Genomic DNA, 23,244 nt, shown 5'->3' on the forward strand with positions numbered 1-23,244 from the left:
GCAGGAGACCTGGGACGAGGTGAGGCTGGAGGCAGCAGACTTGGGGCGAGGCGAGACTGGAGGCAGGAGGCAGGAGACTTAGGGCGAGGCAAGTTTGGAGGCTGGAGGCAGGAGACTTGAGGCGAGGCTGGAGGCTGGAGGCAGGAGACTTGAGGTGAGGCAAGTGGCAGGAGACTTAGGGTGAGGCGAGGCTGGAGACTTTGGGCAAGGCTGGAGGCGGGATTTGGGCTGAGGTGCGACTGGAGGCAGGAGACTTCGGGTGAGGCAAGTTTGGAGGCTGGAGGCAGGAGTCTTGAGGCGAGGCTGGAGGCAGGAGACTTGGGGCAAGGCTGGAGGCAGGGGACTTGGGGCGAGGCTGGAGGCAGGAGACTTGGGGCAAGGCAGGAGGCAGGAGACGGGGCGAGTCTGGAGGCTGGAGGCAGGAGACTTGAGGCGAGGCTGGAGGCAGGAGATGGGGTGAGGTGAGGCTGGAAGCAGGAGACTTTGGGCGAGGCGAGGCTGGAGGCAGGAGACTTGGGGCAAGGTTAGAGACAGGGAACTTGGGGTGAGGCTGGAGGCAGGAGACGGGACGAGGCGAGGCTGGAGGCTGCAGGCAGGAGACTTGGTGCGAGGCGAGAATGGAGTCTGGAGGCAGGAGACTTGGGACGAGGCGAGGCTGGAGGCAGGAGACTTGGGGCGATGCTGGATGCTGGAGACTTGAGGCGAGGCGATGCTGGAGGATGGAGACTTGAGGCGAGGCTGGAGGCTGGTAACCTGAGGCGAGGCTGGAGGCTGGTGACTTGAGGCGATGCGAGGCTGGAGGCAGGAGACTTGGGGCGAGGCAAGACTGGAGGCAGGAGGCAGGAGACTTGGGCCGAGGTGCGACTGGAGGCTGGAGGCAGGAGACTTGGAGTGAGGCAAATTTGGAGGCTGGAGGCAGGAGACTTGAGGTGAGGCTGGAGGCAGGAGTCTTGCGGCAAGGTGAGGCTGGAGGCAGGAGTCTTGGGGCAAGGTGAGGCTGGAGGCAGGAGTCTTGGGGCGAGGCTGGAGGCAGGAAACTTGGGACGAGGCGAGGCTGGAGGCAGGAGACTTGAGGTGAGGCTGGAGGCAGGAGACTTGAGGCGAGGCTGGAGGCTGGAGGCAGGAGACAGAGTGAGTCGAGGCTGGAGGCAGAAGACTTGGGGCAAGGCGAGGCTGGAGGCAAGAGACTTGGGGCGAGGGGAGCCTGGAGGCAGGACACGACGCGAGGCTGGAGGCTGGAGGCAGGAGACCTGGGACGAGGTGAGGCTGGAGGCAGCAGACTTGTGGCGAGGTGAGGCGAGGCTGGAGGCAGAAGACTTCGGGCGAGGCGAGGCTGGAGGCAGCAGACTTGGGGCAAGGTGAGACTGGAGGCAGGAGGCAGGAGACTTGAGGCGAGGCTGGAGGCAGGAGACTTGAGGTGAGGCAAGTGGCAGGAGACTTGGGGTGAGGCGAGGCTGGAGGCTGGAGACTTGGGGCGAGGCTGGAGGCAGGAGACGGGGCAAAGCTCAAGGCAGGAGGCAGGAGACGGGGCGAGTCTGGAGGCTGGAGGCAGGAGACTTGAGGCGAGGCTGGAGGCAGGAGACTTTGGGCGAGGCGAGGCTGGAGGTAGGAGATGAGGCGAGGCTGGAGGCAGGAGACTTGGGGCAAGGTTAGAGACAGGGAACTTGGGGTGAGGCTGGAGGCAGGAGACGGGACAATGCAAGGCTGGAGTCTGGAGGCAGGAGACTTGGTGCGAGGCGAGAATGGAGTCTGGAGGCAGGAGACTTGGGACGAGGCGAGGCTGGAGGCAGGAGACTTGGGGCGACGCTGGATGCTGGTGACAGGAGACGAGGCGAGGCTGGAGGTAGGAGACTTAAGGTGAGGCTGGAGGATGGAGACTTGAGGCGAGGCGAGGCTGGTGACTTGTGGCGAGGCGAGGCTGGAGTCTGGTGACTTGAGGCGAGTCTGGAGGCTGGTAACCTGAGGTGAGGCTGGAGACTTGGGGTGAGGCGAGGCTGGAGGCTGCTGACTTGGGGCGATGCGAGGCTGGAGGCAGGAGACTTGGGGTGAGGCAAGACTGGAGGCAGGAGGCAGGAGACTTGGGCCGAGGTGCAACTGGAGGCTGGAGGCAGGAGACTTGGAGCGAGGCAAATTTGGAGGCTGGAGGCAGGAGACGAGGTGAGGCTGGAGGCAGGAGTCTTGGGGCAAGGCGAGGCTGGAGGCAGGAGTCTTGGAGCGAGGCTGGAGGCAGGAAACTTGGGATGAGGCGAGGCTGGAGGCAGGAGACTTGAGGAGAGGCTCGAGGCAGAAGACGGGGCAAGGCTGGAGGCAGGAAACTTGGGACGAGGCGAGGCTGGAGGCAGGAGACTTGGGGCGAGGCCAGACTGGAGGCAGGAGACTTGAGGCGAGGCTGGAGGCAGGAGACTTGGGGCAAGGCGAGGCTGCAGGCAGGAGACTAGGAGCGAGGCGAGAATGGAGTCTGGAGGCAGGAGACTTGGGACGAGGCGAGGCTGGAGGCAGGAGGCTTGTTGTGAGGAGAGGCTGGAGGCAGGAGACGGGGCGAGGCGAGGCTGGAGGCAGGAGACTTGGGGCAAGGCTAGAGGCAGAGGACTTGAGGCGAGGCTGGAGGCTGGAGGCAGGAGACGGGGCGAGTCTGGAGGCAGGAGGCTTGGGGCGAGACGAGGCTGGAGGCTAGAGGTAGGAGACGGAGCGAGGTGAGGCTGGAGGCCTTGCCCCAAGTCTCCTGCCTCCAGCCTCGAGCCTCGCCTCAAGTCCTCTGCCTCCAGCCTTGCCCCAAGAGGACTTGAGGCGAGGCTCGAGGCTGGAGGCAGGAGACTTGAGGCGAGGCTGGAGGCAGGAGGCTTGGGGCGAGATGAGGCTGGAGGCAGCAGACTTGGGGCGAGGTGAGGTGAGGCTGCAGGCAGGAGACGGGGCATGGCGAGACTGGAGTCTGGAGGCAGGAGACGTGGGGCGAGGTGACGCTGGAGGCAGGATACGGAGCGAGGCTGGAGGCAGGAGACAGGAGACCTGGGGCGAGGCTGGAGGCAGCAGACTTGGGGCAAGGTGACGCTGGAGGCAGGATACGGAGCGAGGCTGGAGGCAGGAGGCAGGAGACCTGGGGCGAGGCTGGAGGCAGCAGACTTGGGGCGAGGCGAGGCTGGAGGCAGCAGACGGGGCGAGGCGAGGCTGGAGGCAGCAGTCTTGGGGCGAGGCGAGGCTGGAGGCAGGAGACTTGGGGCAAGGCTGGAGGCAGGAGACTTGAGGAGAGGCTCGAGGCAGAAGACGGGGCAAGGCTGGAGGCAGGAAACTTGGGACGAGGCGAGGCTGGAGGCAGGAGACTTGGGGCGAGGCCAGACTGGAGGCAGGAGACTTGAGGCGAGGCTGGAGGCAGGAGACTTGGGGCAAGGCGAGGCTGCAGGCAGGAGTCTAGGAGCGAGGCGAAAATGGAGTCTGGAGGCAGGAGACTTGGGACGAGGCGAGGCTGGAGGCAGGAGGCTTGTTGTGAGGAGAGGCTGGAGGCAGGAGACGGGGCGAGGCGAGGCTGGAGGCAGGAGACTTGGGGCAAGGCTAGAGGCAGAGGACTTGAGGCGAGGCTGGAGGCTGGAGGCAGGAGACGGGGCGAGTCTGGAGGCAGGAGGCTTGGGGCGAGACGAGGCTGGAGGCTAGAGGTAGGAGACGGAGCGAGGTGAGGCTGGAGGCCTTGCCCCAAGTCTCCTGCCTCCAGCCTCGAGCCTCGCCTCAAGTCCTCTGCCTCCAGCCTTGCCCCAAGAGGACTTGAGGCGAGGCTCGAGGCTGGAGGCAGGAGACTTGAGGCGAGGCTGGAGGCAGGAGGCTTGGGGCGAGATGAGGCTGGAGGCAGCAGACTTGGGGCGAGGTGAGGTGAGGCTGCAGGCAGGAGACGGGGCATGGCGAGACTGGAGTCTGGAGGCAGGAGACGTGGGGCGAGGTGACGCTGGAGGCAGGATACGGAGCGAGGCTGGAGGCAGGAGACAGGAGACCTGGGGCGAGGCTGGAGGCAGCAGACTTGGGGCAAGGTGACGCTGGAGGCAGGATACGGAGCGAGGCTGGAGGCAGGAGGCAGGAGACCTGGGGCGAGGCTGGAGGCAGCAGGCAGGAGACTTGGAACGAGGCGAGGCTGGAGACAGCAGACTTGGGGTGAGGTGAGGCAAGGCTGGAGGCAGCAGACTTGGCGTGAGGTGAGGCAAGGCTGGAGGCAGGAGACGGGGCGAGGCATGACTGGAGTCTGGAGGCAGGAGACTTGGGATGAGGCAAGGCTGGAGGCAGGAGTCTTGGGGCAAGGCGACGCTGGAGGCAGGAGGCAGGGCGGGGTGAGGCTGGAGGCAGCAGACATGGGGCGAGGCTGGAGGCAGGAGACGGGGCGAGGCTGGAGGCAGCAGGCAGGAGACTTGGGACAAGGCGAGGCTGGAGGCAGGAGTCTTGGGGCGAGGCTGGAGGCAGGAGGCAGGAGACGAGCTGAGGCTGGAGGCAGGAGACTTGATGGGAGGCTGGAGGCTGGAGGAAGGAGACTTGAGGCGAGGCTGGAGGCTGAAGGCAGGAGACGAGGCAAAACGAGGCTGGTGGCAGGAGACAGGGCGAGGCTGGAGGCAGGAAATTTGGGACGAGGCGAGGCTGGAGGCAGCAGACTTGGGGTGAGGTGAGGCAAGGCTGGAGGCAGGAGACTTGGGGCAAGGCGAGGCTGGAGGCAGGAGTCTTGGGGCAAGGCTGGAGGCAGGAGGCAGGAGACTTGAGGCAAGGCTGGAGGCTGAAGGCAGGAGACTTGGGGCGAGACGAGGCTGGAGGCTTGAGGCAGGAAATGTGGGACGTGGCGAGGCTGGAGGCAGCAGACTTGGGGTGAGGTGAGGCAAGGCTGGAGGCAGGAGACATGGGGCGAGGCTGGAGGCAGAAGACTTGGGACAAGAAGAGGCTGGAGGCTGGAGGCAGGAGGCAGGAGACCTGGGGCGAGGCTGGAGGCAGCAGGCAGGAGACTTGGAACGAGGCGAGGCTGGAGGCAGCAGACGGGGCGAGGCGAGGCTGGAGGCAGCAGTCTTGGGGCGAGGCGAGGCTGGAGGCAGGAGACTTGGGGCAAGGCTGGAGGCAGGAGACTTGGGGCGAGGCCAGACTGGAGGCAGGAGGCAGGAGACTTGGGGCGAGGCAAATTTGGAGGCTTGAAGCCGGAGACTTGAGGCGAGGCTGGAGGCAGGAGACTTGGGGCAAGTCGAGGCTGGAGGCAGGAGACTTGAGGCCAGGCTGGAGGCAGGAGACTTGGGGCAAGGCGAGGCTGCAGGCAGGAGACTTGGAGCGAGGCGAGAATGGAGTCTGGAGGCAGGAGACTTGGGACGAGGCGAGGCTGGAGGCAGGAGGCTTGTTGTGAGGAGAGGCTGGAGGCAGGAGACGGGGCGAGGCGAGTCTGGAGGCAGGAGACTTGGGGCAAGGCTAGAGGCAGAGGACTTGAGGCGAGGCTGGAGGCTAGAGGCAGAGGACTTGAGGCGAGGCTGGAGGCTGGAGGCAGGAGACTTGGGGCGAGTCTGGAGGCAGGAGGCTTGGGGCGAGACGAGGCTGGAGGCTAGAGGTAGGAGACGGGGCGAGGCGAGGCTGGAGGCCTTGACCCAAGTCTCCTGCCTCCAGCCTCGAGCCTCGCCTCAAGTCCTCTGCCTCCAGCCTTGCCCCAAGAGGACTTGAGGCGAGGCTGGAGGCAGGAGACTTGGGGCAAGGCGAGGCTGCAGGCAGGAGACTTGGAGCGAGGCGAGAATGGAGTCTGGAGGCAGGAGACTTGGGACGAGGCTGGAGGCAGGAGACTTGGGGCAAGGCTAGAGGCAGAGGACTTGAGGCGAGGCTGGAGGCAGGAGACTTGGGGCGAGTCTGGAGGCAGGAGGCTTGGGGCGAGTCGAGGCTGGAGGCTAGAGGTAGGAGACGGGGCGAGGCGAGGCTGGAGGCCTTGCCCCAAGTCTCCTGCCTCCAGCCTCGAGCTTCGCCTCAAGTCCTCTGCCTCCAGCCTTGCCCCAAGAGGACTTGAGGCGAGGCTCGAGGCTGGAGGCAGGAGACTTGAGGCGAGGCTGGAGGCAGGAGGCTTGGGGCGAGATGAGGCTGGAGGCAGGAGACTTGGGACGAGGCGAGGCTGGAGGCAGCAGACTTGGGGCGAGGTGAGGTGAGGCTGCAGGCAGGAGACGGGGCGTGGCGAGACTGGAGTCTGGAGGCAGGAGACGTGGGGCGAGGTGACGCTGGAGGCAGGATACGGAGCGAGGCTGGAGGCAGGAGGCAGGACACCTGGGGCGAGGCTGGAGGCAGCAGACTTGGGGCGAGGCGAGGCTGGAGGCAGCAGACGGGGCGAGGCGAGGCTGGAGGCAGCAGTCTTGTGGCGAGGCGAGGCTGAAGGCAGCAGTCTTGGGGCGATGCGAGGCTGGAGGCAGGAGACTTGGGGAGAAGCGTGACTGGAGGCAGGCGGCTTGGGGCATGGCGAAGATAGAGGCAGGAGACAGGGCGAGGCGAGGCTGGAGGCTGGAGGCAGGAGACTTGTGGCAAGGCTGGAGGCAGGGAACTTGGGGTGAGACTGGAGGCAGGAGACGGGACAATGCGAGGCTAGAGTCTGGAGGCAGGAAACTTGAGACGAGGCTGGAGGCAGGAGACTTGGGGCCAGGTGAGGCAAGAGGCAGGAGACTTGGGGCTAGGCGAGGCTGGAGGCAGGAGTCTTGGGGCGAGGCTGGAGGCAGAAGACGGGGCGAGCGAGGCTGGAGGTAAGAGACAGGCGAGGTGAGGCTGGAGGTAGGAGACTTGGGGCGAGGCGAGGCTGGAGGCAGGAGACTTGGGGCAAGGCTAGAGGCAGAGGACTTGAGGCGAGGCTGGAAGCTGGAGGCAGGAGACTTGGGGCGAGGCCGGAGGCAGGAGACTTGGGGCAAGGCGAGGCAGGAGGCTTGGGGCGTGGCGAGGATAGAGGCAGGAGACAGGGCGAGGCGAGGCTGGAGGCTGGAGGCAGGAGACTTGGGGCAAGGCTGGAGGCAGGGAACTTGGGGTGAGGCTGGAGGCAGGAGACTTGGGGCCAGGTGAGGCTGGAGGCAGGAGACTTGGGGCAAGGCTGGAGGCAGGGGATGGGGTGAGGCTGGAGGCAGGAGACTTGGGGCGAGGCTGGAGGCAGAAGACGGGGCGAGCGAGGCTGGAGGTAGGAGACTTGGGGCGAGGTGAGGCTGGAGGTAGGAGACTTGGGGCGAGGCGAGGCTGGAGGCAGGAGTCTTGGGGCAAGGCTGGAGGCAGGGGACGGGGCGAGGCTGGAGGCAGGAGACTTGGGGCGAGGCTGGAGGCAGAAGACGGGACGAGCGAGGCTGGAGGCAGAAGACGGGGCGAGCGAGGCTGGAGGTAGGAGACTTGGGGCGAGGTGAGGCTGGAGGTAGGAGACTTGAGGCGAGGTGAGGCTGGAGGCAGGAGACTTGAGGCAAGGCTAGAGGCAGAGGACTTGGGGCGAGGCCGGAGGCAGGAGACTTGGGGCGAGGCCGGAGGCAGGAGACTTGGGGCAAGGCGAGGCAGGAGACTTGGGGCGTGGCGAGGATAGAGGCAGGAGACAGGGCGAGGCGAGGCTGGAGGCAGGAGACTTGGGGCAAAGCTGGAGGCAGGGAACTTGGGGTGAGGCTGGAGGCTGGAGGCAGGAGACTTGGGGCCAGGTGAGGTAAGAGCAGGAGACTTGGGGCTAGGCGAGGCTGGAGGCAGGAGACTTGGGACAAGGCTGGAGGCAGGGGATGGGGCGAGGCTGGACGCAGGAGACTTGGGGCGAGGCTGGAGGGAGAAGCCGGGGCAAGCGAGGCTGGAGGTAGGAGACTTGGGGCGAGGTGAGGCTGGAGGTAGGAGACTTGGGGCAAGGCTAGAGGCAGAGGACTTGAGGCGAGGCTGGAGGCAGGAGACTTGGGGCGAGGCCGGAGGCAGGAGACTTGGGGCAAGGCGAGGCAGGAGGCTTGGGGCGTGGTGAGGATAGAGGCAGGAGACAGGGCGAGGCGAGGCTGGAGGCTGGAGGCAGGAGTCTTGGGGCAAGGCTGGAGGCAGGGAACTTGGGGTGAGGCTGGAGGCAGGAGACTTGGGGCCAGGTGAGGCAAGAGGCAGGAGACTTGGGGCTAGGTGAGGCTGGAGGCAGGAGACTTGGGGCAAGGCTGGAGGCAGGGGATGGGGTGAGGCTGGAGGCAGGAGACTTGGGGCGAGGCTGGAGGCAGAAGACGGGGCGAGCGAGGCTGGAGGTAGGAGACTTGGGGCGAGGTGAGGCTGGAGGTAGGAGACTTGGGGCGAGGCGAGGCTGGAGGCAGGAGTCTTGGGGCAAGGCTGGAGGCAGGGGACGGGGCGAGGCTGGAGGCAGGAGACTTGGGGCGAGGCTGGAGGCAGAAGACGGGACGAGCGAGGCTGGAGGTAAGAGACAGGCGAGGTGAGGCTGGAGGTAGGAGACTTGGGGCGAGGCGAGGCTGGAGGCAGGAGACTTGGGGCAAGGCTAGAGGCAGAGGACTTGAGGCGAGGCTGGAAGCTGGAGGCAGGAGACTTGGGGCGAGGCCGGAGGCAGGAGACTTGGGGCAAGGCGAGGCAGGAGGCTTGGGGCGTGGCGAGGATAGAGGCAGGAGACAGGGCGAGGCGAGGCTGGAGGCTGGAGGCAGGAGACTTGGGGCAAGGCTGGAGGCAGGGAACTTGGGGTGAGGCTGGAGGCAGGAGACTTGGGGCCAGGTGAGGCAAGAGGCAGGAGACTTGGGGCTAGGTGAGGCTGGAGGCAGGAGACTTGGGGCAAGGCTGGAGGCAGGGGATGGGGTGAGGCTGGAGGCAGGAGACTTGGGGCGAGGCTGGAGGTAGGAGACTTGGGGCGAGGTGAGGCTGGAGGTAGGAGACTTGGGGCGAGGCGAGGCTGGAGGCAGGAGTCTTGCGGCAAGGCTGGAGGCAGGGGACGGGGCGAGGCTGGAGGCAGGAGACTTGGGGCGAGGCTGGAGGCAGAAGACGGGACGAGCGAGGCTGGAGGCAGAAGACGGGGCGAGCGAGGCTGGAGGTAGGAGACTTGGGGCGAGGTGAGGCTGGAGGTAGGAGACTTGAGGCGAGGCGAGGCTGGAGGCAGGAGACTTGGGGCAAGGCTAGAGGCAGAGGACTTGAGGCGAGGCTGGAGGCTGGAGACTTGGGGCGAGGCCGGAGGCAGGAGACTTGGGGCAAGGCGAGGCAGGAGGCTTGGGGCGTGGCGAGGATAGAGGCAGGAGACAGGGCGAGGCGAGGCTGGAGGCAGGAGACTTGGGGCAAAGCTGGAGGCAGGGAACTTGGGGTGAGGCTGGAGGCAGGAGACTTGGGGCCAGGTGAGGTAAGAGGCAGGAGACTTGGGGCTAGGCGAGGCTGGAGGCAGGAGACTTGGGACAAGGCTGGAGGCAGGGGATGGGGCGAGGCTGGACGCAGGAGACTTGGGGCGAGGCTGGAGGCAGAAGACGGGGCGAGCGAGGCTGGAGGTAGGAGACTTGGGGCGAGGTGAGGCTGGAGGCAGGAGACTTGGGGCAAGGCTAGAGGCAGAGGACTTGAGGCGAGGCTGGAGGCTGGAGGCAGGAGTCTTGGGGTGAGGCCGGAGGCAGGAGACTTGGGGCAAGGCGAGGCTGGAGGCAAGAGGCTTGGGGTGTGGCGAGGATAGAGGCAGGAGACAGGGCGAGGCGAGGCTGGAGGCTGGAGGCAGGAGACTTGGGGCAAGGCTGGAGGCAGGGAACTTGGGGTGAGACTGGAGGCAGGAGACGGGACGATGCGAGGCTAGAGTCTGGAGGCAGGAAACTTGAGGCGAGGCTGGAGGCAGGAGACTTGGGGCCAGGTGAGGCTGGAGGCAGGAGAATTGGGGCAAGGCTGGAGGCAGAAGACGGGGCAAGCGAGGCTGGAGGTAGGAGACTTGGGCAAGGCTAGAGGCAGAGGACTTGAGGCGAGGCTGGAGGCAGGAGACTTGGGGCGAGGCTGGAGGCAGGAGACTTGGGGCAAGGCGAGGATGGAGGCAGGAGGCTTGGGGCGTGGCGAGGATAGAGGCAGGAGACGGGGCGAGGCGAGGCTGGAGTCTGGAGGCAAGAGACTTGGTCCGTGGCGAGGCTGCAGGCAGGAGACTTGGTGCAGGGCGAGGCTGGAGTCTGGAGGCAGGAGGCTTGGGACGAGGCGAGGCTGGAGGCTGGAGGCAGGAGACGGGGCGATGCTGGAGGCTAGAGGCAGGAGACTTGAGGCGAGGCTGGAGGTAGGAGACTTGAGGTGAGGCTGGAGGCAGGAGTCTTGGGGTGAGGCGAGGCTGGAGGCAGGAGACTTGAGGTGAGGCAATGCTGGAGGACGGAGGCGAGGCGAAGCTGGAGGCTGGTGACTTGTGGCGAGGCGAGGCTGGAGTCTGGTGACTTGAGGCGAGGTGATGCTGGAAGCTGGTGACCTGAGACGAGGCGAGGCTGGAGACTTGAGGCGAGGCTGGAGGCTGGAGGCAGGAGACTTGAGGCGAGGCTGGAAGCAGGAGGCAGGAGACGGGGCGACGCTGGAGGCTAGAGGCAGGAGACTTGAGGCAAGGCTGGAGGTAGGAGACTTGAGGTGAGGCTGGAGGCAGGAGTCTTGCAGTGAGGCGAGGCTGGAGGCAGGAGACTTGAGGCAAGGCGATGCTGGAGGACGGAGGCAAGGCGAGCTTGGAGGCTGGTGACTTGTAGCGAGGCGAGGCTGGAGTCTGGTGACTTGGGGCGAGGCGAGGCGATGCTGGAAGCTGGTGACCTGAGGCGAGGCGAGGCTGGAGGCTGGAGACTTGAGGCGAGGCTGGAGACTTGAGGCGAGGCTGGAGGCTGGAGGAAGGAGACTTGAGGCGAGGCTGGAGGCAGGAGGCAGGAGACTTGAGGCGAGGCTGGAGGCAGGAGACGGGGTGACGCTCGAGGCTGGAGGTAGGAGACTTGAGGCGAGGCTGGAGGCTGGAGGCAGGAAACTTGGGGCAAGGCTGGAGGGTGGAGACTTGGGGCGAGGTGAGGCTGGAGGCAGGAGACTTGAGACGAGGCGATGCTGGAAAATGGAGACTTGAGGCGAGGCTGGAGGCTGGTGACTTGTGGTGAGGCGAGGCTGGAGGCTGGTGACTTGAGGCGAGGCTGGAGGCTGGTGACTTGAGGCGAGGCAAGGCTGGAGGCTGGAGACGGTGCGAGGCGAGGCTGGAGACTTGAGGCGAGGCTGGAGGCTGGACACGGTGCGAGGCGAGGCTGGAGGCTGGAGACTTGAGGCGAGGCTGGAAGCTGGAGACTTGAGGCGAGGCTGGAGACATATTTCCCAAGCCATCTACAACTTACCTGTAGCATCCTTCGGCGCATTAAATTTAAATCTCATCACCTCATTTATAAACTTCCCTTGATTTTGCACAACCAATTTCTTTGGTCATGTCTGAAGGCTATAGTCTTCCGTAGATACTCAAGCCCTTTGTATGCCATCTGCTTATCTTGCAATTTTTGTCAGATTACTTGGGTATTTTGATACCTAAAACTTTCAACTTCAATTTTTTCTTTATATAAAAGATACAGTATCAGTGAAAGTTTGTCATCTTTTATGGTCTATGCAATTATTTTCCTGAGGAACTTAGCAACTGGTATATTGCCTGTCAGCTGTGTATGTTTTCTGCCACTGAAGTGATTCATAGATATTCTATAAAGAACTCCTCATTGGAAAGATTCTATCTATTTGTAACAGATTTCTGTTATTCCTTCAGGCTTTTTTCTATGTTTACTGGATGTGTGAATGCCTGTTTTATGTAATGGGATTGCTAGAGGCATTGTGCCAGAGATAAGAGCTTGCAATGGAAATAACTCTGAAAATGTGTAGCTCGGGTGGTTGATGGTTGGGTTTAGTTGTTCTCCCATCTTGGCTATCCATTTGCAAATGTTTCGTCTTCTTATGTGGTGACAAAACTTTTGCAAGTGCATTGCCAAGATCAAAGAACAACTCAACCCAACCATAGAGCATACACAGTTAGTAAGGAAAAGGATTTTGAATTTCTAAAGGTTTGCAATAAAATTGCATTGGGTTGAAAGGCTACATATTGTACTGTCCTCCAGCACCAATCCTTCCATCAAACCTGCACTCTTTTGATTGTGTACATACCGTACATACTTTCACACTACTTGCAATTCTCCTCGGTCAAATAAACATCACAAGAGAAGAATGTTACTCACCACAAAGCTGTGAAGAAGCTTGGACCTGAAGAAGCTAGGTTTACAAGCTTGTGATGAGAAAAACCTTATTTTTTTCTGAGTATTATGTCACATCTGTCCAGAGAAAATTCAGCTGATGAGTTCAAATGCTTTTTAAAGTATGGACAAAATCATTGTGGAATTGATTTCTGATTTTCCGTTTTTTTTTGGAATTTTATAGTACCTAACACGCCATATATTTACAAGAAGACCGTTACTAGTTCATCCATTCAAATGATCTGGAATGTGATGAGTACTGGTTTAAATCCCGTAAAGGACGTCATCGTATTCTGTGTGCTTCAAGGTAAGAAATTACTGGGTAAATAAGCAACAATATGTATCTTATTTTGGATATTATTAGCTCAGAATTTGCTGCAGTGCTGTGGTGTCTGCCAACATATAGGATTGTCCTTTGCTTGATCTCCATATTTTTATGTTTGTGAGGGAGTGAGATGGAAATGGTGTTGTGCCCTCCATAAGCGATTTGCAACATGAAAGAACAGTGTAAGTAGCTATGGAGAGCCTAATTCAAGTGAGTGAGGAGAACTGTGGAATTAGTGGTGACAACAGTGAAAAGGGGATAAGTTAAAATGTTGAATTTGTTGTCACTTCAGGTTAAGAGATGAAAAGCAAAATGATGTTTGGGTTATGAAGGAAGAGAAAAACACAAAATTATAAACACACGAGATTCTGCAGATGTTAGAAATCCAAAATAACACACATAAAATTTTGGAGGAACTCAACAGTTCAGGTAGCACCTATGGAAATGAATAAACAGTTATAGTATTTCCAACATTTTGTATGTGTTACTCTAAAATTATAAGGATATGGTCAAATAGCTTATTTAAACAAGTCCTAGCGTTACGGAAGGAATGTGACTTCATATCTGTAGAAGTTAAATTTCAAAACAGGATTGGATGATTGGGAATTATTAACATATGAAATTTAAGTAAAATATTTGAAATGATTTAGTTTAATTAACAGTGATAGGGTTAGTTCATAAGCACACCAAAATAGAAAGAAACTACATATCTCACTGCATTTTAGGAATGTGGTTAGGTGACTGATCTATTTTCCGGAGCCTTGGATATTAAATGGACAGCAGTGATACAGTAACAAAATGCTGCTAAGAATAGGAAGACTATACATGTATATGAGTGTACTGCAGATAGAATTAAAGTAGTGAAAATACTAAAGACAATGTTAGGACTGATTTTTTTTAGGATATGGTTGCAAGGTAAGATTGCTCACAAGTATACATACCATGTTATGTGGCATTTTGGAAGGAGATCTGGAAATGAAATGAATGTGCTTTGGCTTCCCAACACTGATTTAACATACTGCCTTTTGTAAACAGTATGTTAACAAAACTGACAATATAGAACTGACAAGGATCGCAGCATTTCTCCATGAGATGTCAGAACTATGACCCTAATGATTAATATGCAGCAATTAAGCAGAAGCATGAGATCAAACCGGACTGCTTCATTGGACCCCTGTCTTTCCACCTTCAGTTTTTGAATCCTCCACTCCTTCTCAATCTTTCCCGCTTCCCCCTGTGCTTTTTACCTTCATGTGCCTCACACTATTACTGCTCCCAACTTCTGTGTGTTTCCATCACCATCTCTATGGGAACCACACATAAGAAGTATATGCTGTAATTTGATATTCATTTTTTAACAACCATTTTATGTCCAATCAGAAATATTTCCTTTGTTTTACCCATTGTTCCTGTATGTCCTCTGCTTCTGAAAACTAACTTGTTTGATTTTTTCCCCCCAAAGGACCCAAACCTTAAATGTTGCTTGTTTCTCTCCCTGTAGATGCTACCTGACTTGTTAAGTGTTTCCAGCACTGTCTATTATTTATGTTCTCATTTAGTAATCGAAAATGAAAGACGCTCAATAGACAGGGCAACATCCATGAAAAGAAAAACAGATCTAATATTTCAGTTTGGTTACCTTTGTTCTGGTTCAAAGGTCAAATTTAATGTCAGAGAAATGTATACAATATACATCCTGAGATGCTTTTTCTTCGCAAACATCCACAAAAACAGAGAAGTGCCCCAAAGAATGACTGACAGTTAAATGTGATAACCCCAAGGTCCCCCCCCACAGTTTCCCCCTCCCACGCGTAAGCGGTGGCGAACAACAATCCCCCTCCCCCCACCGGTAAAACAAAAAGCACACCCGCTACTGAGCACAAGCATGAGCAAAGCGATAGCAAATACACAGACCAAAGTTACCCCAAAGGCTTCGCACTTCATCCGACATTTGACAAACCACAGGTTCTCTATCTCCCTGGCAAGGGAGAGGGCGATGTCCCCCATTTTCACAGTGAGCGGGAGACATAACAACAACTGGCTGGTTTATGATATGAAAAGTCCGTTCATCGCTTTTTTTGAGCTCTGTGTCTGAAGATCGCAAAGACCTCGGGTCTTCAGGCCCACAGCAAAAGATTTTCCAGCCTCCCAATGACACATGAGTCTCCTGCCGCGACACCGACCCTCGATCCGCCCATCTCCAGAGCCCCAAGATCTTAGGCTTCCGAACAGGATCGAGACTCTCAGGCCAAACCCTTGGCATGTCAAACAACTGACGGTTGTGGAACCTCAAGAATGGGTCCCATTCCCGCAAAGAACCGAAGCCTGCGTGTAACTCCAGGTCTTCAAAAGAACCCTGAAAGGGAAAAGTAGAGATATTAAAGGTGGAAATAGAGCTCTTTCCAAAGATGCAAGTAAAGGAGTTGCCGTTTGGCTCCATTATCCCTCCTAAGCTCTGTTTTGGCATTGGGTAAAACACGATGCCCATACAGTGCAACAAAATGGAAGAAATCTAATTTTTAAGCCTTTATGTGTTGTTATTTTTATTTTTAATGATAATGATGGATCTCTCATTGTGATTGTAAATCAAAATATTGACCAATTATTATGATTGGAGTGTACTTGTGATGGGTAAAAGCAAGAAGATTATGTCCAGTATGGTGAGAAAGACAATCAAAGTGAGAGCTTATCAGAGAAGGAAAGTGCAGCAGAAAATCACAGGGCTAAAGAGAGAGGTAAAGGAGGGCATTTGATATGGCAAAACTGAGGCTCTAAATTTCCAGTAATCACCATGCAAAATAGCCATTTTTATTACAAAAAGAATTGCAATATGGTCAGACATCATGTTCAGGCTTTGTCTTTTCATAGTGTCTGCATTTGCCAGTGGGCTGAGTGGTATGCTTACACAGATTGGCTAATCTTGTCCTGGATTTCTCTCTGAAGATCAGCAACGCTCACTTAATGAATTCTCAGTGCTGGCCTCAGGTTTACTGGCCGAGTCCCAGTCAAGCTTCTGCCCACTGTGAACTCTTTACTGAAACTGCTATGCAGATGTCCAGAACAAAGGGGTTGCTTCACTGTTAATTTTTACTAAGATCAAGCTTTTGTAATGGTGATTCAAAGACAGTTTTTCTTCTCTTACAGGTCAACAAGAGGCACACATATGTGAAGGTAATGCAAGTAACTCAAAAACCTCAGGATCATATACATGTAGAAACCTGAATGCATATAAAAACTATACATGTCATGCTACAGCTACAAACAATAAATGCAATGGTACCATGCAATCAAGTGATGAAGCTACTATCACCTTGCAGACTGACCAAGGGTGTAAGTATTTACATGTATTAATGTTGCTTTGCAGTTTTTGAATAATAGTTCTTATCTTTCTCGTACGCTGCCCATCTACAGTTGCAGTGAGAAATTTCTGGTGAAGGTCTTACTTTGAACCATGCACTCCAAGCAGTTTTGTTCCCTAAAGAAACACAATTGAGTTCATTATCACTGATATATGTACCAAAATTTCTTGTTTTCGTGGCAGCGCTAAAAGAGCAAAGATATAAAAATTACTGCAATTGACAAAAGTAGGTAAATAGTGCTGGGAGGAGGAGAAGATAGTGGCGCGACGCAGTGTGCGCAGCCACTCCGGTGGTGATGTCTTTTATTTGTCAAGTAGGGTTCCGTGCACCGTTCTGATTTGATGGAGACAGATGTGAGAGTACGGAGGAACATCTGGAGAAACTTCTGAAATGCCCGCTTCACTGCCGCTGCTACTGTGTGGTCCAGAATCTCCGGAGGAGAGGGCCCCGAATCCTCGGCTTTGCTTGTTTCGGCGGCCAGGGTGAGGTCGAAGGCGCTCCGCAGAGAATGGCGCTCGGGAGGCTGGTCGGAGGCTCAAAGTTTTCGGACAGACGGACTCAGTGTCGGCTGTGATCGGGTGCTTCCAATGCATCGGCAGTTGACAGTGCCTGGAGGTTTATGGCAGGGAGTTTCTCCCTTTTGCCGCCTGCTGTCGGGGACTCGGGAGTCGATCGGGACTTTGAGACTTCTTTTTTACCGTGCCCATGGTCTGCTCTTTATCAAATTATGGTATTGCTTTGCACTGCTGTAACTATATGTTATAATTATGTGGTTCTGTCAGTGTTAGTCTTTGGTTTGTCCTGTTTTTCTGTGATACAGTATCACTTTGGAGGAACATTGTATCATTTCTTAATGCACGCATGCATTTCTAAATGATAATAAACGAGGACTGAGTGTTCTCATAATCTAAAAAAAAGATGAATACTGAGTTAGTGTTCATGGGTTCATGGACCATTCAGAAATCTGATGGTAGAGGGGAAGAATTTGTTCTTAAACTATTTGAGTATGGATTTCTAGGTTTCTGTAGCTCCTCCCTGGTGGTAGTAATATGAAGTGGGCATGTCTCTAGACAAAGAGGGTCTTTAATAATAGATGCTGTCTTCTTGAGGCACTGCTTCTTGAATATATCCTTCTTGGCAGGGAAGGTTGTGCCTGTGATGAAACTGGTTGAATCTACAACCCTCTGCTGTATCTTGTAATCGGGTACTTTTGAGGTTCCATGCCAGGCTCTGGTACAACCAGTCAGAATGCTCTCCACCATGCACTTGCAGAAATTTGCAAGGGTCTTTGGTGACATACCAAATCTCCTCAAATTCCGAATGAAGCAAAGCAGCTGGCATGCCTTCTTTATGATTGCATCAATGTGATGGGCCCAGAATAGATCCTCCAAAGATATTGATGCCAAGAAACTTGAAGCTATTCATCTTTCCACAGATGACCTCTCAATGAAGATTGATGTGTGTTCTTGTGAATTCCTCTTCCTGAAGTCTGCAGTCAATTCCTCGGTCTTGTTGGCATTGAGCACAAGGTTGTCATAGTGATGCTCCTCAACCAGTCAATCTATTTCACTCCTGTACCTCCTTGTCACTCTGTCTGATTCTGCCAACAACAATGCTATCATCAAAGACTTTTGAGGTGTGCCTGGCCAGCAGAGGAAGTAGAGCAGTGGGCTAAGGACACGTCTTTGAGATGATGTTCAGCATGGAGGTGTTATCAACAATCCCCACACTTGGTAGTCTCCTAATGTGGAAGTTGAGTATTCATTTGCAGAGGATGTACAAGAGCCCAGATTTAAAGCTTGTTAGCTAATAATGAGGGGATAATGGTTTTGAACGCTGAGCTGGAATTGATAAATGGCAATTTGATACATGTTTTGCTGTTGTTTGGGTTCTTCAAAGTTGAGTGGAGAGCCAGTGAGATTGCATCTGTTGTTGTGTTAGGCAAATTACAGGGAGTCTAGGCCGTTGCTCAGACAGGAGTTACTCTAGCCATGACTAACCTCTCAAAGTACTTCATCACAGTAGATGTCAGTGCTGCTAGACAATAGTTGCTGAGACCTCTCACCCAGCTGTTTTTGGTTGCTCCCCTTTTGAAGCAGGTGGGAGCCTCTGACTGGAGCAGTGAAAAGTTACAGATATCCTTGAACACTCCACTCAGTTGGTATGCACAAATATTTAGTACCCTGCTAGGTACACCAGATCTTTGATGACTCCATGATCATCATTGCTCATTACTAATTTCTTGATGGTCAAGATGATTCTCTTTCCTGAATTCGAATTGATGATCTCACACTTCTTTGAATTCTTCATCACTGTTCTAATCATTCAAGGACACAGTTCTGTGGTTTATAAACAACAACAAAAAAATCACATGTCAAAAGCAAATGTTGTGAACAGTAGAAATCTGAAGTAAAAAGGAAATCCTAAAGTGAGTTTGTTATTACTTAAACTTAACAACACCTCTGAGAGTTCTTTCTCACCTGAATTAGTACTTCCAGCATTTTTTGTTTTATCTCAGAAGGCAAAAATCAATTTGTGTAATTTTTTAAAATTTGCATCCTTTTCATAAAAATCTCTGAAGACATTGTACAAACATATAAAGAGAAATAATATTGAAATCTCTTAAATAAGAATCAACAGCCCGTGATTATCGGCAGCATTAGCTCAAATGGTAGTTTTATTTCTGAATCAACATGTTGAAGGCTCATCTTCCACTCTAACAATGACCAAGGCTATAAATCCAATGACCACCTAAAGGAATACTCCTCTTGTGCCATCCCTCATTGCCATGGATGACTTGTTTTCATTCCAAATGTATGGTTTCTTTAGTAACTGTTGAGGTCCAAGTGGCAACTATATACTCTTCTGTACGTGGGGCAAGAGGTGTCTGAAAGGTAGATGGGTATTTTTTAGGTTAAAAGCTCCATAGCTGTTTATACAGGGCTACTGAATGAACCTGGAGCATGGACTCCAGGTTCTCTAAGCCATTCAGAATATTCCTTCTACAATTTGAGTGGTCATGGGCAAGAGATTCCCAAGGCAAATGGGAATATTACATTTTTTTCAAGAGTGCTTCAACCACATCTGTGAATTCTTTCCTCTAGTTGCTTGGTAATCTCTTCCATTGATTAGAGTTTAGACTAGACTGACTGCCTTGAGAGTCTGGTGTTGGCCATGAGAATGATGTGACCTAGCCCAGCATTGCTGACAGAGTATAACCAGGGCCTCAATACTAGTGATGTTGGCCTGAGGGAGGATGCTGACATTGATTCACTTAGACTTCCAGCGTATTTGAAAACAGCTCTGCTGGTATATTTACATTTCATGAGAGTTTTCTGCCAAGCCTCTGATGTCTTGAAGTTCAAACACCTTCTCCTTAATCTAAGAAAGACCGCATTAGCTCATTCAAAGCAATGATGAATTTTATAATCTATATCTGTTTTCACTTAGAGGTGGTTCCCAATATTGAGAGAGTTCTTTTTTTTTACAGGTTCTCACTATTAACCTTCATCTTCAGAGAACAGTGCGGGGGAGCAGGGACAGGTTGTCTTGCAGATGGATCTAGTGTATGGCCTAACCGCTTGTATGTTTTAGTGAACATGTCAGCAATGACTTGGAGTTCAGCCTCCAAGTATGTGCAAACCCAAATGCGATGTGCAGGTAAACCTTGTGTTCAGCTGACCTGGATGCTGAATAATGGTTACCATAGGTTGAATAATTTCCCATTAGTTCTCAAGGTCTCCTCCATTCCTTCAGGATTTGTTTGAGATAAGGTGGAGTGCATCAGTGAGAGTGATATAATAGGTCAAGACGCAGTTTTCATTGAAATTGGTTCTATTATTGGCTCATTAGTTACATTTGGACCTACCCGCCATCAAGAAAGAAATATGAGATGGAGACAAGTTTCTAGGGTATCTGAATCTGAGGATGCTGTTCCATATTCCCTCCCAAAAATAGCATCAAAGGCTTTAGTGAGGTTGAGAAAAGGTTTTGCTCCCTGCATTTTCATTGGAGTTGTCTTGTTGTGATGACCATGTCAACTATACCTCATACTGATTTGGGGAGCATCCGTCAGTCATTGGGAAGTTGAGAAAGGCTCCAGCACTGATTTTCAATGTGGCAGACAGGAAGGAGATGCTCTACGGTGAGATGGTTCCTTTCTTCAAGCTGGGCATTATTCTGGTATTTCTGATGTCCCTGGTGATACTTTTCCTTCTTAGATCTGGGTAATTAGGTTGTGGATTTGGAATAAAGCTATTTCCAAAAAGTTTAAAAACTTCAGCAGGGATCCTTCTACTCCTGATGACTTTTACTTTTTTAAGTTGGGATGTGACCATTTTCAGTCACATAGAGAAGTGCTGGCAAAGTGGGACTGAGTAGGTGGCCACATGATGACTTCAAGTGTGCACACGTGAGGGATGGAGATGTGGTTGAGGTGGTCTATGAAGCATTCCTTCTAACAGTTGCTGCTTACTTCTCTATTTCTAATGTGTTCACCTTGGTTCTTCACTCTCAGTCGGGCGGGCCTTGTGCATTTATGTTAAAGATGGCATTGTCATTGATGAAAATGCTTTGCACATTTTGATTATAAACAAGCCATTTTATCTCTTGTGCTCTCTTTATCATCATTCTTTTTTTATATGTAGATCAAGGATTTTTTTTTGTCTTCGGGTGCCTGTAGAGCTGATTCTTTTCTTTGAGAAATTGTAGAGCTTTCATTCTAAGCTGCCCTACATTCATGGTTGGGTAGCTCTTCAATCTCTGTGTTGTTCTCATCACTAATGGAGGTGCAATCTGCTCATTTAGGGTATTAAATAAGGAGCTGTCTGCTCACCCTCACAAAATCCCATGACTTCATTTTGAAGAAGAGTTTCCCTTGTTCCCAGCTAACTTTTATTTCTCTCAATTAACAAAACATAATACTTCATCATCATTATCACATCTGCTTGTGGACGCTAGGCATATGGTAATCAATTGCTATTGCCTTTTACCTTTAGAGAGTTACTTAAAAGTACCTTACTGATTGTACAGCACTTCCAAATCTCGGGAAAGAAATGTGGAAGAGCACAACAATGACTGAAAGACTTTCTTTAATAAAATATGGAATATCAACTGTAATTTAAGTTTTCTTTTGCAGAAAGCAGTGTTGTGCCCACCACAAAGGACTTCAAGTTTTTATTCCCCAATGTGTCGAGCATCTATTCTGTTGAGTTGTAAAGCTAATAGTGCTTTGAAATTTAAACCAGTTTTTTATTTAATAAAAACTAGTAAATAATTGTTTTTTATTGATTTCTTTATTATAATGTGGCTATATCCACACCTACCAAGCACCAAGACATTGTGACTGAAAATTCAAAACATAATTTAGATTAAGCTCAATGTCTTAATTATTGATTTTTTTTATTTAAATGAAAACAGAACAGTGTGTATTTTATTTCTTAGTTTATGTTTTTGACTTTTTTTTCTTTTTCCTCATAGGCCCAGCAAAACCTGAAAACCCAAAAATCAACATTTTAAGCAGTAATGCCATTAGCATTACCTGTACTAGACTAGAAAAAGAACAGTGGAATGGAGAGAAGGTTACATATTCAGCCACGCTACAACCAAAATCCAGCAACAGTAATAAAGAAATTAAAAATCATACCGACTGTTCATTTGAATTCAAAGATTTAAACTATCTGTCTAAATACATAATACAGGTAACTGGACTTTGTTGTTGAAAAGACATATTTCAGCTTCTGTCAGGTACGGTTTGGACTTGTACTAACATAACTGTTGCCCTATTCCAGTTGCAGGTAATTGGTCCAGCTTGTACTACTAAAGTCAATTTTGAGGATTACGAAACTGGATGTAAGTAAAATACTTCCTAAAATCAAATTTTGCTAACACTGTCCTGTGAAAAGAAATCCACTATTTACTTTGTTCTACCAAAACTGAAATAGACTGAGTGCAAATAATTTTAGTTCTCATAGTTGGTGAACCTGTCCAGCTTTCTATGGTGCACAAGGCTCATTGAGTATAAGCTATAGAAGCTGATGTCAGCTGCTCGTCTCATGAGCAATTTGACAAGATCTACTGGACTTCTGCACAGTAGGTCTACTGTACTTTTGCACAGCTTTCTAGCTTGATCCCCATCACCTCAGATTTTTTGTAATGTATGAGAGTCAATCAATCTCAACCTTCAGTAGATATTCCAATATTTCAAAGATTCACAGTCTACTGAATGAAGAAGTTTCTTCTAACCTCAGTCCCATATATTTAACTCTAGCATGTAGTCAGGCTCCTTGGCTTTCAAATCTCCAACCAAGGCAAGCAATCTTACTTTATCCACTTTGCCAAGCCCCTCGCATTATGTAACCTTTTAATTTTTCCATAATGTATCTGTACATTTAGAACCTGGTTCAGTTACATTTCTTTTATACTTCCTCAGTTACAGAAATTAGCTACACTCAATTATACCGTTCTTCATAATATAACAAACCTCTTCGTATGATATTTCACCCTCCTTGCCTCATTAGTCATATACTTGCAAGCAAATATGCTGTTTCAGATCGGGGTGACGATAATATTTTTGGTCTGCAAAAAGGGTGGATTCTATTGCATCCACCCTTCCCCTCCATGCACCTTAAAATATGCTTGCATTCTCACTTTTCTAGTTGAGATCTTGACGTGAAAAGCTAACTGTTTCTTCCTCGACTGATTTTTCTTGACCTGCTCTGAACTTCCAGTATTAGTGAAGACTTAAGGGCTTCGGCTCACCGGGCTTAGGCGGAAGCGGGCGAGGCGAGGAAGGTTTGACATTCATTTTCTGTTGCTATTTGAGGAGAGGGGCATTATGACTGTGAGGGCAGTTTGCTGTTCTCGGTGTCGGATGTGGGAGGCCCTGGAGTCTCCAAGCCTCCCGGACGTCTACATCTGCGCCAAGTGCATCGAGATGCAGCTCCTAAGGGACCGCGTTACGGAACTGGAGCTGCAGCTCGATGACCTTCGTCTGGTCAGGGAGAGCGAGGAGGTGATAGAGAGGAGTGGAAGGCAGGCGGTCACGCTAGGGCCACGGGAGGCAGACAAGTGGGTCACGGTTAGGAGGGGGAAGGGGAAAAGTCAGGTGATGGGGAGTACCCCGGTGGCTGTGCCCCTTAACAACAAGTACTCCTGTTTGAGTACTGTTGGGGGGGACAGCTTACCCGGGGGAAGCGACAGTGGCCGTGCCTCCGGCACAGAGTCTGGCCCTGTAGCTCAGAAGGGTAGGGCAAGGAAGAGGAGGGCAGTTGTGATAGGGGACTCGATAGTAAGGGGGTCAGATAGGCGATTCTGTGGACGCAGTCCAGAGACCCGGATGGTAGTTTGCCTCCCTGGTGCCAGGGTCCGGGATATTTCTGATCGTGTCCAAGATATCCTGAAGTGGGAGGGTGAGGAGCCAGAGGTCGTGGTA

General features: G+C 52.8%; 1 protein-coding gene and 1 long non-coding RNA gene across 10 annotated transcripts in view; one reads left to right on the forward strand and one right to left on the reverse strand.

The window, feature by feature from the left end:
• The window catches only part of ptprc (protein tyrosine phosphatase receptor type C), a 298,428-nt gene that overhangs the window by 224,658 nt on the left and 50,526 nt on the right, over positions 1–23,244 (forward strand). For all 9 annotated transcript variants that reach the window (XM_063063878.1, XM_063063877.1, XM_063063882.1 and 6 more), the window contains 4 exons: positions 12,313–12,435; positions 15,598–15,783; positions 21,291–21,511; positions 21,602–21,662. In XM_063063878.1, the coding sequence (XP_062919948.1) occupies positions 12,313–12,435; positions 15,598–15,783; positions 21,291–21,511; positions 21,602–21,662 (591 nt within the window). The remainder of the gene's footprint in view (positions 1–12,312; positions 12,436–15,597; positions 15,784–21,290; positions 21,512–21,601; positions 21,663–23,244) is intronic.
• LOC134354721 (uncharacterized) overlaps positions 14,283–23,244 on the reverse strand; it is a 60,087-nt gene continuing 51,125 nt past the window's right edge. The window contains exon 3 of the long non-coding RNA XR_010019885.1: positions 14,283–14,809. This is a non-coding gene — a long non-coding RNA (uncharacterized LOC134354721). The remainder of the gene's footprint in view (positions 14,810–23,244) is intronic.

Source organism: Mobula hypostoma, chromosome 12, assembly GCF_963921235.1.
Source record: "Mobula hypostoma chromosome 12, sMobHyp1.1, whole genome shotgun sequence".
Classification (NCBI taxonomy): Eukaryota; Metazoa; Chordata; class Chondrichthyes; order Myliobatiformes; family Myliobatidae; genus Mobula; species Mobula hypostoma.